At 39.3% G+C, this 13,893-nt stretch overlaps 1 protein-coding gene across 1 annotated transcript in view; it reads left to right on the top strand.

Moving 5' to 3' along the window:
- LOC146629480 (tyrosine-protein kinase transmembrane receptor ROR2-like) overlaps positions 1 to 13,893 on the top strand; it is a 37,498-nt gene extending 23,605 nt beyond the window's left edge. The window contains exons 3-9 of the mRNA XM_085358628.1: positions 879 to 1,166; positions 1,394 to 1,424; positions 4,499 to 4,620; positions 4,729 to 5,043; positions 5,958 to 6,212; positions 12,094 to 12,299; positions 12,433 to 13,893. Coding sequence (XP_085214754.1) covers positions 879 to 1,166; positions 1,394 to 1,424; positions 4,499 to 4,620; positions 4,729 to 5,043; positions 5,958 to 6,212; positions 12,094 to 12,299; positions 12,433 to 13,893 — 2,678 coding nt within the window. The remainder of the gene's footprint in view (positions 1 to 878; positions 1,167 to 1,393; positions 1,425 to 4,498; positions 4,621 to 4,728; positions 5,044 to 5,957; positions 6,213 to 12,093; positions 12,300 to 12,432) is intronic.

Here is a 13,893-nt window from a genome sequence, read left to right as displayed (position 1 = left end):
TAATTATAATAAAGGTCAATCAAATGGACCAATATGGCAAGGCCATGATGATCCACTTGGTAAAATAAATCCGCTTGGCATCTTTCTTGGCCTTAAGACAACAATTCTGATGGCTAAAGATCCAAACAGGACACACACACAAAAAAAAAAAATTATTATTAGTCCTTTATTTATCCAGGTAAAAATCTCACTAACATTCAAATTTCATTTCAAAGAGACTTTAAGACCTGGAAATGGAGTTCCAGTTCTGTAAACTCCATGGGCAAATGAATGAAAATTGATGGTATCACGAACAAGATGGTCTACCACAATATCTTAGTGCTTCATCATCCCTTCTACACTGAAATTGATTGGTCATGGGTTTATATACCATGAAGACAATTACCCCAAGTATGGTCCAAAGCTTTGCAGAGCTTTGAAACGAACAAAATTTTTATGGAATAATAAACCATCACAGATAAGTCCATCAATCCAGATCAAAACTTCTAGACACAAATATGCTTAAACACCTTCAAAACGACTAAAGCCCCAACTTACAACTTGTCCAATACAAAATTCTCCATAGAACCACACTAGAAAGGACAAAGGATGTTCCAACATCTTCCTATACTCTTGTCTCACACCCTCTAGCTGGAGCAGTAATACTATGATTATGTGATGGTTCAAGGGTTGATCAGGCTGCATCCCAGTTTGCTGCTGGTTCAGGGGAGCCGTCTGCTTGTGTGCTCACAATTATTAAAATAGGTTTCACTGCAAAGAATAAAAGCAGAGACACACTGTACCAATTAACAATCAAATGCAACAAACTTGATGCTCCAGATGTTTTATTAGACAGAATGCTACTATCAGGCTTAAAACCAATGTTTTACTTCTTCAAGGATATTTTTTGGAGTTCCAGAAGCCAGTCAACAACATCACGCTCTTTCAGGGGCAGACAGCCACCCTTCATTGCAAAGTGGCAGGAAATCCTCGGCCGTCTATCCGCTGGCTGAAGAATGATGCCCCTGTAGTACAGGAACAGGGACGCCTAACCATCCGCAAGACAGAGGCAGGCTCAAAGCTCCGCATCCAGGACCTGGACACAACAGATACGGGCTATTATCAGTGTGTTGCATCGAACTCAGTCAAAGTCATTTCTGCCACAGGTGTTCTTTATGTCAAACTAGGTAAGACTGAAGTTTATTTGTACTATAACTTTTAATTTTAAGGCTTAACTGTATGGGTTAAATAATTAATATTAAGTGTTTATTTATACAACTTCTGTTTACACACGTCTCAGTGAGGTCAGTGGCTTGTGCAGGAAGCTTTTACTAATCATAAAAACTGCAATGTTTCTGACTGTAGAGCCAGTCACTCCTTATTTTCATGTACTTGTTTTCTTTCTGATTTACAGGACAGATGCCCACACAAGGCCCAACTGAACCGTAAGTAGCCATCTTCTTGTTAATAGTGTGTTATGTGTGTTTGTCTGTTTGTGTTTATATGTTTGTAAGTATTTTTAATCAAGGATTTTTATTTTTTTAACAGTTTTTGCTTGTTTTATTTTTTGTCTTGTTTTGGGGTTGGGGGTTGTTGTTGTTGTTGGGGTTTTTTGGGTTTTTTTTTTTTTTTTTTTTAGAAATTAGCGAATTTTAAGTGTCAACCTATAGCACACAGATTGTGGCTATAAGATGTTAGTGCCTTTATGTGTTTGTACAGTTGCTGATGGACATTAGCAACTGTGGCCAGATGGTATCAGTTTATTTGTCCTTCAGGAACTCCCTGCATACTTTTGTAAAATTTAATGGAAATTGAAATTAGTTTCAGCAGTCTCCCTCAAGCAATGCTAAGATTGTTAGTGCTTGTATTAAGACCAAGATTGTTGTCTCTTACTGATAAATTCCTAAACTGCAGTGAAAAAATGCACAAGAAAAATTGACAGTACTGACCAAGCCAATAACAGTAGCCACATGCGGCATTGACTGGACATGTAGTTACATTGTTTTGATGGGTTTGCGGGTTTGTGGGCTTGCAGTTATGACATAGCTACATTGCAGATTTCCCTTTGAAGCATAGATCCCCAGTAATGTCTGATTTAGACTTCTGCAGCTGTAAGTGGACGCCGTTGTTGCTGGCATTTGTGCTTGCACTAGTTTAAAAACCTCACCTTTGCTCCTCCAGAGATGGCTTTTGTCATTGCAGCCAAATAGCTCAATGTTGGTCTCATCTGATCATGAAACCTTTCTCCAGAAGGCATTTGGCTTCTTCTGGGTAGATTCAAATTTCAGTTAAGGTTAAAGGTGTCCATTTTGGAGCAGGGACTTCTTTCATGGTCAGTACACTCTCACTCCATGGTGATGTAAAACTCACTTCACTGTGGAGAGTGACAGTAGTATTCCAGCAATTTTCAGTTCATGTTAGGTGTGAGCCTTGCTTGTAAACATCCCTACCAATTTCCTCTATCCTGAGTGTGACCGTTTGGATCTTGTTTCAGACCATGGCAATGTGGTGACACATCTGAATAACTTGGGCACAATTGTTTGAACTGCTGGTCTCAGAATCTGCAGTGGTTTAAACTTGTGTGAAACTTCCAACTTGTATAAATCTACAATTCTCCTTCTTAGATCATCACTGAGTTCCTTGGACTTTGTGAGTAGTGGTCAATCCAATGAGTGCTTTCAAACTGCTGGCAAAAAGAAACTAGTAGTTAATAATTATCATTAACAAGATGTTAACAAGATGTTAGTACACCTTGGTCTTGATAAGTTAAAAGAACCTGTACAACCTCTAGCACCACTTAATAAAATATATAAAATGTATGCATATATTTGAGTATATATGCATACTTACAATATTAGAGAAAAGTTGATTAAAAATGGATGCCGTACAAGCATCACACCCTAAAAGAACATTTCAAAGAATTCAAAGCCCAAAATTAGCATGAGATGAGTGTAGTGTATATAAATCTTTTGCCCCAAGTGCATTTACCTTAAATACAGCTTTCTCTGTCTACTTTGTCAACTGTGTTGCATTAAACTTTTGTGTCATAAATCTTTGTAATGTTAGGTGACCTGAAATTACTGTTTCGGAAACTCTTATATAAGGAGGTTGAATAGCCCAAAGTATGAACGGTAAATTAATAGTGGTGGAAGCCACTGACCTCTTTTGCTGCTCCTTTCTGTTTTTCACTAGTTTCTGCATTTGGCTAGGGCTAGTGTCACTGCTGCTATCATCAGCATCTTTGGACCCTAAAGATGTTTTACAGGTAGCCCATCTTCTTCATGATGGCAGAACAAACAGGATGAGCACTGCCAGAACCCTTCAAATTGACATCCACTAGGCACTGGTGTGAAAGTCTCTGGCTAAACAATAACATACAGACTTCATCGGGCTAGCCTAAGGGACCGACATCATCTAGTCGGCTCTGTGCTCATTAACTAGCACTGAAATGGTTTTCCAACAGTCTTGAAGAAGTTCCCAGAGATGCTGAGCACTTGTTGGCCCTTTCGCCTTCACTCTGCGGTCAATTTCATCCCAAACCATCCTGATTGGGTTTAGGCCAGGTGTCTGTGGAGGCCAGCCCATCTGGCACAGCACTCCAACACTCTCTTTCTTGGTCAAATAGCCCTTACACAGGCTGGAAGTGTGTCTGGGGTCATTGTCCTGTTGAAAAATAAATGATTGTTCAACTAAGCACAAACCAGATGCGTGTTGCTGCAGGATGCTGTGGTAGCCATGCTGGCTCAGTGTGCCATCAATTTTGAATAAATCCTCAACAGTGTCACTAGCAAAGCACCTCCTCCTCCATGCTTCATGGTGCGAACCATGCACGAGAGGCCATCCGTTCACCTTTTCAGTCGCACAAAGATACAGCGGGTGGAACCAAAGATCTCAAATTTGGACTCATCAGACCAAAACACAGATTTCAAAGATTTCCACTGGTCTAATTTCTAATCTCACATCTGTGAAGTGAGAACATTTCATCGAATACATCATCAAAAAAACAAAGGGGGACTACTTTGAGGAATCTAAAATATAATACACATTTAGAATTATTTATCAATTTTTTTCTTTGCTACATAATTCCATTGATCATGCTTCATATATTTGATGTCTTCAGTAAGTATCTACAATGTAGAAAGTAGTGAAAATAAAGAAAAAACATTAAACGAGAAGGTTTGTCCAAACATTTTCCTGGTTAATTACAGGAATCTAAATTATACTGAATTTCTGGGTAACGTTTAAGAGTTTACAAAAATTGTATATTAAATCAGCTGACATTCATGCTTGATATGGATTATTTAAATATGCTTATTACAGAAGACCAGTATGCATGTGTAATGTGCAGCTTACATTGCAACAGACTACGTATATTTCTGAAGCAACAGGTTACATCTACAAACAGCAAAGATGTGCAGAGCGTATAAAGGCCAGACATCATATTACATCACATTTTCTCCTGAAGTCATTTAAAGAATTTAAACCTGGGTTTTTTTTTGTTTTTTTTTTTTCTCTTTAGGTCACGTGAAAAACATTTTTGCCAGCCATATCGTGGCATTGCCTGTGCTCGATTCATCGGTAACCGCAGTATCTATGTCGAGTCTCTGCAGAAGCAAGGGGAGAATGAAAACCGCATTACAGGTGAGGAAATTAGGCATCCTTCATGGTTGATATATTCCTTAATTCTAAACTTTAACAATATCTGAAATTTCCAAGCAAACAGTTACAACATTTTCCACTTTTTTTAAGCTGCCCTCACTATGATTGGAACATCCACCCACCTGTCTGATCAGTGCTCTGAGTTCGCCATCCCATCCTTCTGCTACTATGTCTTCCCTCTGTGTGATGAGCAATCTCGGGGCCCTCGGCGCCGTCAACTCTGTAGAGATGAGTGCGAGGCTCTGGAGAATGACCTTTGTCTTGCTGAGTACACCATTGCCAGATCGAATCCTATGTTACTCATGCAGCTTGAGCTCCCAAGCTGTCACTTGCTGCCACAGCCAGGAACACCTGCTGCAGCTTCCTGTATGAGGATAGGAATACCACCAGAAAAATTGGGTTCATGTAGGTGGATGAATGCACACACAAAAATGTATAAAAATACCCCAGTTATGAAACAAATGTGCAAGCATACACCCCATTACTGCATACTATATTCAGTTAGGGTCATAAATATTTAGATACTGACATTATTTTTCTAAATATTCTTCTGTACACCACCATTTTGCTTCATAGTCTCATATTTTCAAACGAATTGGGCATTTACCTGATAAGTTTCAAGGACTATTACATGATAAAATAAGCACATAAAAGATCTAGAGATGATTTCATATGGATGCATTTCATAGCTGTTAACCAGCCAACCAGCCAATCCCATATTGGTTGTTTGATTTGAAATCCAATCTGGTAGTGTAGAGAGGAAAAATGACAAAACATTATGTGTTGTCCAAAAAACTTACTTACCTAACTGTATTAAGCAGGGAGGTTCACTGTAAAACTGACCAAAGCTGTATCGTAGACATAACTTCCAGCCCTGCGTTTGTAATTCTGGGTACCATTTTAATTGTTTATATATTTTTATATTCTGATTGGTTATTGTGGTTATCTCTTTAATGCACAAGAGGTCTACAGTGGCATACACAGTTTAATTTTAAACCACCAAATTTCCCTAAATAAAAGTGCATTTTTTTTGTCTAAACCACTGATGGGAGACTGATGCATTTCATAAATATAGCGGTTCACATTTACCTTAGAAATTATGTTGCACCTATTTTCATTTTATTTCACAAATTAATACAATTTTTGCGTTTTAAATAATTGAGTCAAAAAATAACCTGCAAGGGTAAACATAGAACTAGGAGCAGAGGATCATATATTTTACTTTCAATTATAATTAATACATCATTTAGCACTCATTAAATTCTCAAAATTTCAGACACCTGAAATTCATTGTCTGTCTGTCATTGTCCGTTCTACAGATTCCCCCTCAGATCACAGCTGCTATAATGGAAGTGGAGTTGACTACAAGGGCACAATCAGCATCACTAAATCTGGTCACTACTGCCAGCCATGGAGCGCTCAGTACCCGCACAGTCACCAACTGTCTCAGGAGTATCCTGAGCTCTGGGGAAGTCACAACTTCTGTCGTAATCCAGGAGGCCTAATGCAGGCACCCTGGTGCTTCACCCTGGACCCTCTGGTCAGGGTGGACCTGTGTGAAATCCAGCCCTGCAGTAAGTAGCATAAGGGAATTTCCTCCTAAGTTGTGGAAAGTGCTCTCTTGATACCTTGGTGTTTAAAGTTGACTATGAAGACTATGGCATGTGAATCACATCATTTTCATTTTCATAAGACAATTCAGTGAGCTTTCTTGCTCTGTGAATGAGGCCATTATCATCCATCAAGAAGCTACAACCATCAGGTGATCACTTAGAACAACTCTGTGTTGATTTACCATTGTAAATCACTTAGACCCTTCCCTCTAAATGACAAAGTGGACCGGATTTCCTCATGGGAGGGCTCAAGGTTTTCCTGACCTGTCTGTATATTATCCATTTAAATTTAATTTATTTTTTTTAGAGTGCCTCAAGGTGATTTTATATTGCAAGGTAAGGGTCCTGCAATGTTAAAGAGTAAAACCCAACAAGCAGATGTTCTCCTATGAACAAGCACTTTTCAACAGTGGGAATAAATTAACCTCCTGTCAAAAGGATGATGGATCTGAGAACCTGGCATCTATTGTGAGAGGCTGTTTTTTTGAACCAGTTTTTGTCTGAGTGTATGGCTGGGTCTGAAGTACACTGGGACACTCAGACAAAAACTGGTTCATCCCAAGGACAAAACTCCTAAACACAAATTAAACTACATAGTACATGCTGTTCAGTGCTACATTGGCGAGACCAAACAGCCACTTCATAAATGCATGGCACAACATAGACAAGAGCCACCTCAACAGGGCAAGACTCAGCTGTACATCTGCATCTAAACGTCGCTCTTTGAGGATGCCAATGTCCACATTTTGGACAGAGAAGACAGATGGTTTGAAAGAGGAGTGGAGCCATGTATGTCCATTGTGAACGGCCATCTTTGATCAGAGGGCGGGGTTTACAGCACGACTGTCTGCCATCTATACTCCAGTTATGAGATCCCTTCCCAGCCTTAATGCCCACTCACATCCAGGGCCACGTGATCTCACTAAATCACAAGATAAGATGGTGCTACGTCTCACAATGTGTTCACCTGAAACCTTGGCTGCCTAATCAACCTTTTCAAATAAAACTTCTTAATCTTTCAGTCAACCCAGAGCTCATAGAGGTGCCTTAGGTGCCTCAGCCTTAGAGGTGCTAATTCTTATTCCTGCCACTTTGCACTTGACTGCAAACTGCCCCAGTGTGAGATTGAAGCCACTACCTGACAGAGCCAACAGAATCACATTATGCACAAAAGGCAGACGCAAGAATCAGTTCAATTACATTTTATTTATGTAGTGCCAAATCACAAAAACAGTCACCCAAAGGTGATTTATATTGTAAGGTAAAGACACTACAATAAGAGAGAGAAAACCCCAATAGAGATTAAAGAGGGCAGGGAGCTAGAGATTAATAATAGCTAATGATTAAGTACAGAGTGGTGTGTAAACAAACAGTGAATGAAGAAGTTGAGTGAGTAAGAAAAACTCAGTGGATCATAACTAATGGGGGATTCAGAGTCACCTGAACCAGCCCTAACTACATGCTTTATAAAAAGGTAGGTTTTTAGGACAGCCCGATGATATTAATTTACAATACTCCGGCTGAGAGGCAATAAATGTATGAACTAGTTTTTCAGGATCATTCTGAGAAAGGATGTTTCTAATTTAGAGATATTACACAAATGCACGAAAGCAGTCCTACATATTTGTTTAATATGGATTGAAGAACCTATGACTGTGAAGATTCTTCACAGTATGGTGTCGAACCAGAGTAAATATCTGGTTCGACACAATGTTTCTAAGATGTTTAGGGCTGAGTACAGCAACGTTACTTTTATCTGAATATATAAGCAGTAAATTATCAACATCATCATTGTCATCAACATCTTTATGCTTTTAAGATATTTGTACAGTTTAACTAATTGTTGTATGTCATCTTGTTTCATTGACATTTGGAGCTGTCAATGAAGCAATCTTGTACAAAGCAGTCAAAATGTATACTAGACCTTTGAATGATATGCCTTAAAAAATGATGTATAATGTAAACAGAACTGGTCTTAGCACAGAACCCTGTGGTACTCATAATTAAATTTTGTGTGTGAAGAGGACTCCCCATTTACATTAATAAATTGGGAGTCCATTAGGTAGATGTGATCCTTGGCTCATTAAAAGTAATGGGGCTCAAGTTCTGTGTAGTTGAGCAGGCATCAAATGGGTCACTGAGTCACATAATCCCTCACAGGTCCCAAGAAGGACACAGTCAAATGCCTTCCGCAAGTCCACAAAGCACATGTACACTGGTTGAGCAAAGTCCCATGCACCCTATTATAGAGTGGCTAAAGAACTAGTCTAGGGCTCCTCGGCCGAGGGGAAAACTGAACTGTTCCTCCTGAAATTGAAAGATGATTTCCCCCTATTATACCTTTGTGTATACCTTATCAGGGTGGCCGAATAGCACAATCTCTCTATGACTTGAGCACAGCCGCTGGTCCTCCTTTTTAAAGATGGTAACCAACAATCCAGATGTCCCACCCAGGGCTTTAACGAACTTACTTAAGAAAATCTCATACACCCCTTTGGGCCCATGCCACCAGGGAGTTTTTTTTGTTTGTTTTTTAACCTCCCTTATTGACCTTCCCTCCAGTGATGAGCAAGGCATCCCCTTGTCCTCAAACTTTCCTCTAGAGAAGTTTTGAATGTAGGATTAAAGAGATGAGTATTCCTTGGCTATATCCTCAGTTTGTCTGTGGAAAATCCATATTCCATATTCCCATCCCCTCCTAAGTCACCCCTACTAAGACGGTTTACCAGAATTGTTTAGAGGCCAACAAAATGTTTGTTTCTGCTAGTCCCACAGGAGTCCCACAGGCTAGCCAAGCCTGATAGGATGACGTCTTCTCCTTAATGGCTCTTTTCATCTTCTGTGTCCACCATCTCGTTCGGGGATTATCACGTTCTAAATCTTTTAATCTAGAAGCAGGCAGTTGTCATTCACAGGAAGGCAAGCAGCTAAGCATACAAATCCAGCAAGGGCAGGCAAAAGCAAAATCCCCCAAAAATATTTACAGGAATTAGCCCACTGACATGGGCAATGTTGTGAAATGGAAGGTGCTGTGGTATCATTAGTTTTTTTTTTGTAAACAAAACAAAAAACATGGGTTTTGATATTGCATCATTTGAGATTTTTTTCCATGAATCTCATTTTGACAGGTACACTTTTCAGGTATTTCAGAAATACTTAAATACTTTTTTAATGTTTATTCACACAATATTTGAAATATTACAATTATTCTACAAAACAGATATTTTCTCAGATTATGTTTAAAGCTATAACAAAAGAACGTATGATTAAGAAAAATAATACAAAACATTGATCGTCACGACTAGAAATCTGCAGCATTTTTTCTGCAATGTAGACCCCATCAAGAAAACCCAGTTTTAAAGCCGAAGATTTCAAAGGCATGTTCTTAACCATCCACAATGCTTTCCTATTAATCTGTTATACAATATTGCATACCTTTTATTATAATTTTCTTTAAAAAAAAAAAAATCATCCTATTGAGCAGCACACATCATTCTTAAGAAAATGGAAAAGCAGTTTTCATAGTCAATTGAGTAAACTTAATTTTCAAAAAAATATATATATATAACATGTGCTTTTGATGCTGCCAGTTGGTCACTAGGTGAAACAAATAAGCACAACTTCTGGCTGCAGAGCTCCATTCACTGTGGATTCAGGCTCCGCTACAATAGTTCATCTAGATCAGGGATGTCAACTATAAGGACCGGGGGCCGGCATAGACTCTAATCTGGCCCTCTGAACAATTTATATTTTTGGACAGCTTTTCCTCCTGACAAAGACCTCACCCACAGCCAGCCACTATACACCAAAGTAGTGAAGTAATAGATAAACAATTAAATGACAGAAAAGCTCCTGTTTTTCACTGTCTACTATAGAAATTTTGGTTTTATAAATATGGGACAGTCTGGGCAGTGAACTACCAGAACTCGTTCTGTAATTTTACACATTTATCATATCAAGAAACTCAGTTGTACTTCTTTAGCCTATATTAAGAAATCTCAGGGATTAAATGTGTAGTTAAGCATCTTTATGTTGACAGAAAGTGGAGTTTCACCCATCTGGCCCACTTCAAGGTTCAAGGTTCTTTATTTGTCACATGCATAGTTATACAAGTATAACACACAGTGAAATGTAGCCACACACAGTGAAATGTAGCCATACACAGTGAAATGTAGCCATACACAGTGAAATGTAGCCATACACAGTGAAATGTAGCCACACACAGTGAAATGTAGCCATACACAGTGAAATGTAGCCATACAACGCCACACATCTAAGGTTGATAAGTTTATATTTTTATTCATTTAGAAATCCAGAAATACTGTTCATAAAGAGACTAGCAAAAAAAAAAACATTAAAGAACTGATTTGGGTAGGTACTTCCATCTATGGTTATTGGTAAAATTATTGTTCATTGTTTTGAAAATTAGTGAACAAATGCTGATAAGTAACTTTTTGCAATTGTGGAACAAGTACGTCACTAAATCCCATGCTTAATTAAAAGCAATAATGCTACAGTATATGTTGTACATTTTGTAAATAAAAGTACAAAGGTTTTGCATTACAATATACTTTAAATTCTATATAAGAATCTGCACAACTGAGAACTAATTCACTGTAGCCAAATTACACCATCATTTATTAGCTCATTTGTATTTTATGCTAATCTAATTCTGATAAATGGAGTTCACAGTGAAATATTTGCCTTTTGTATAGTATATCTTTTCATGAATAAATAAAAAATTTATAAGAAAGATTTGCTCTGTGATTCACATCAGTAACTTGTTTTCTCGATTAAAGTAAAGTTTGCCAGTCTGCATATAGCTGTTGTTTCTATTGTACTGATTTATCACTGACTTCACTTTGATGTTATTTGCAGTTACATGTGTCCGCTGCAGGCTGAGCAAAAACGTTTTTTTGGCAGGTTTAAATGTCTCTATTATTATCATTTCTAAGTACCTGGGTAGTTTTCCTTTTTTTAAACTAGAATTTAATTTTCTGCTGACCCTTGAAATGTTGGAAAAATACATTAGAAATTATTTTCAGAACAGACTATTTAGCTAAGAACAGCTTCTAACTTTACTTGCTTCCACTCTAAAAGAAAGATTTTTGATCTAATCAAACAAAAGAGTGTCTGTTTCACACATTCACTGAGGGACAGAGATGCAATAAACTGTTCCTATTCTACTGCAGCACCTTTTGTTCACACAGGTCATTTTTAACACAATTTGACATTCACACACAATCAACTGGTAACACTAAACTACGCTGCACACATGGTGACAAAAGATCATTATATATAACTGCCCTATTAGCTATCATGTGCCTGGAGAGATTTGGACATGAGATTTACCACCATCACGTAGCTTTTCACATTACTCTGGCAAAATGCCAATACCCACAAAAACTAACCCCAGTTTTGGGGAAACACACATTTGTTACTTACCCTTTCAATACATGAGTACAGTACAGTCTTAAAGACTTCTTAGTGATAGTTGTCAGTATTTCCCGTGCTGCACAGCAAACAATAACTTTTGATATCTAATTCGGCACACTTTATTTTCCAAATTGTAAACAAATGCGGTGTAAAACAGCGCTGATGTTGCTGCCATGGTGAAGTGTCCATCATAACCAATCATATTAGGACACTCCTCCTTCCTTTGGGCTCCACCTCCAGACATTTAAAAGTCAGTTGCAGCTACCTGCAGCAGCATGCGTAAAGCAGACACTTCCACGTGTGTTCAGAGTTCCGCGCACCAGAAATTTAACTGCGCGAGTGGCAGTGAATATAAAATAATTTTCATTTTGTATATAATTTGACCTTGTTTCTGTTATTATTTCAGAGCCACAAGAAAACCCCAGGAAGGAGATCCTGTTTATTTTAATACCTGCAGTTGCCATCCCATTGGTTATCGCTTGCCTCTTCTTTCTGGTTTGCTTGTGTCGCAATAAACATAAGGCTTCAAATGACACACCACCTCGTTCCCAGCTCAGCAGCTCACCCTCCCAGGACACGGAGCTGTCGCCCCTGAATCATCAAAAACAACAGGTAGTAATAATAATAACAAGGTAACATTAAATATGGTCACAGTAAATGTGATTTACATACATTTGTTTAAGTATTGTTGAATTCTGGTGGCCAGAGTCTTTGGTGACATGTATTTATTGTTTCATGGCTGCAGGCGAAGCTGCGTGAGATTAACATGTCAGCAGTGCGATTTATGGAGGGGCTCGGTGAGGACCGGTTTGGCAAGGTGTACAAGGGCCACCTATATGGCACAGTACCTGGTGAGCAGACCCAAGTGGTGGCCATAAAAACTTTAAAGGACAAGGTAGATTCTGCTCTTTGTGAGGAATTTCACCATGAAGCTATGGTCCGTTTCCATCTGCAGCACCCAAACATTGTTTGTTTGCTTGGCGTGGTCACCAAAGAGCAGCCAATGAGCATGATTTTCACCTATTCCAGCCTTGGTGACTTGCATGAGTATCTGGTAATGCGCTCCCCTAACTCCGATGTTGGCAGCTCAGATGATGACAAGACAATCAAATCCACTCTAGAGCAAGCTGATTTTATTCATGTTATCACCCAGATTGCTTCTGGAATGGAGTACCTTTCCAGCCAGCAGATAGTCCATAAAGACCTTGCTGCTCGAAACATTCTTGTGTTTGAAAAACTCGGTATCAAAATCCTGGATCTTGGGCTATTCAGAGATGTTTACTCTGCTGATTACTACAGTCTCATGGGAACAAGTCCTTTCCCTATTCGTTGGATGTCCCCAGAAGCTATTAAGCATGGCAAATTCTCCACCGACTCTGACATCTGGTCTTATGGAGTGTTGCTGTGGGAGATATTCAGTTATGGTCTTCAGCCATATTGTGGCTACTCTAACCAGGATGTAATTGACATGGTGCGCAGCCACCAGTTACTGCCCTGTCCAGATGACTGCCCGGCCTGGATTTACAACCTTATGCTGGAGTGTTGGAGTGAAGTCCCAGCCCGGAGAACTCGCTTCAAAGACATCCATGCACGTCTGCGCTCCTGGGAGAGCCTGTCCAACTATAATGGCTCTGCTCAGGTGTCTGGCACTAGCAATAATACTACCCAGACCAGCTCTCTTAGCACCAGCCCTGTTAGCAACCTTAGCATAAATACAACAAGTGCATCAAGATACACCAGCCCTAAAAAGAGCTCACCATTCCATCAGCCCCAATTCATGCCAATAAAGGGTCAACTACATCGGCCAATGGTGCCCCCACAGCTCTACATCCCTGTCAATGGATATCACCCAATTCCAGCTTACCCATACCTGCAGAACTTTTACCCCATGCAAATACCGATGGCAATGCCACACCAGCAGATCCACCACCCACAACAAATGGTTACCAAATCAGGTTCTCAGCATAGTGGCAGTGGATCCACATCTACAGGATATGTGACCACTGTCCCTTCCAACACTTCTGCCACAGAGAGAACAGCAATGGTAAATGAGGACTCTAAGACCAACGATGAAGAATTGGCTGATGGGGCATCAGAGGAAGAACTGAACCAAAACCAGGACTTGGCAGTGCCAGAAACAGAATTACTAGGTGAAAGTGAGGCTCCTCAGACTGAAGAATTGGCGATCCACTTGTCTGACACATAA

The sequence above is a fragment of the Diplotaxodon limnothrissa genome, linkage group LG7 (assembly GCF_057381915.1).
Source record: "Diplotaxodon limnothrissa isolate DT_005_m linkage group LG7, D_limnothrissa_male_GT1.1, whole genome shotgun sequence".
Taxonomy (NCBI): Eukaryota; Metazoa; Chordata; class Actinopteri; order Cichliformes; family Cichlidae; genus Diplotaxodon; species Diplotaxodon limnothrissa.
Note: the sequence above shows the minus strand (reverse complement) of the source record. Positions and strands in the feature narration are given on the sequence as shown.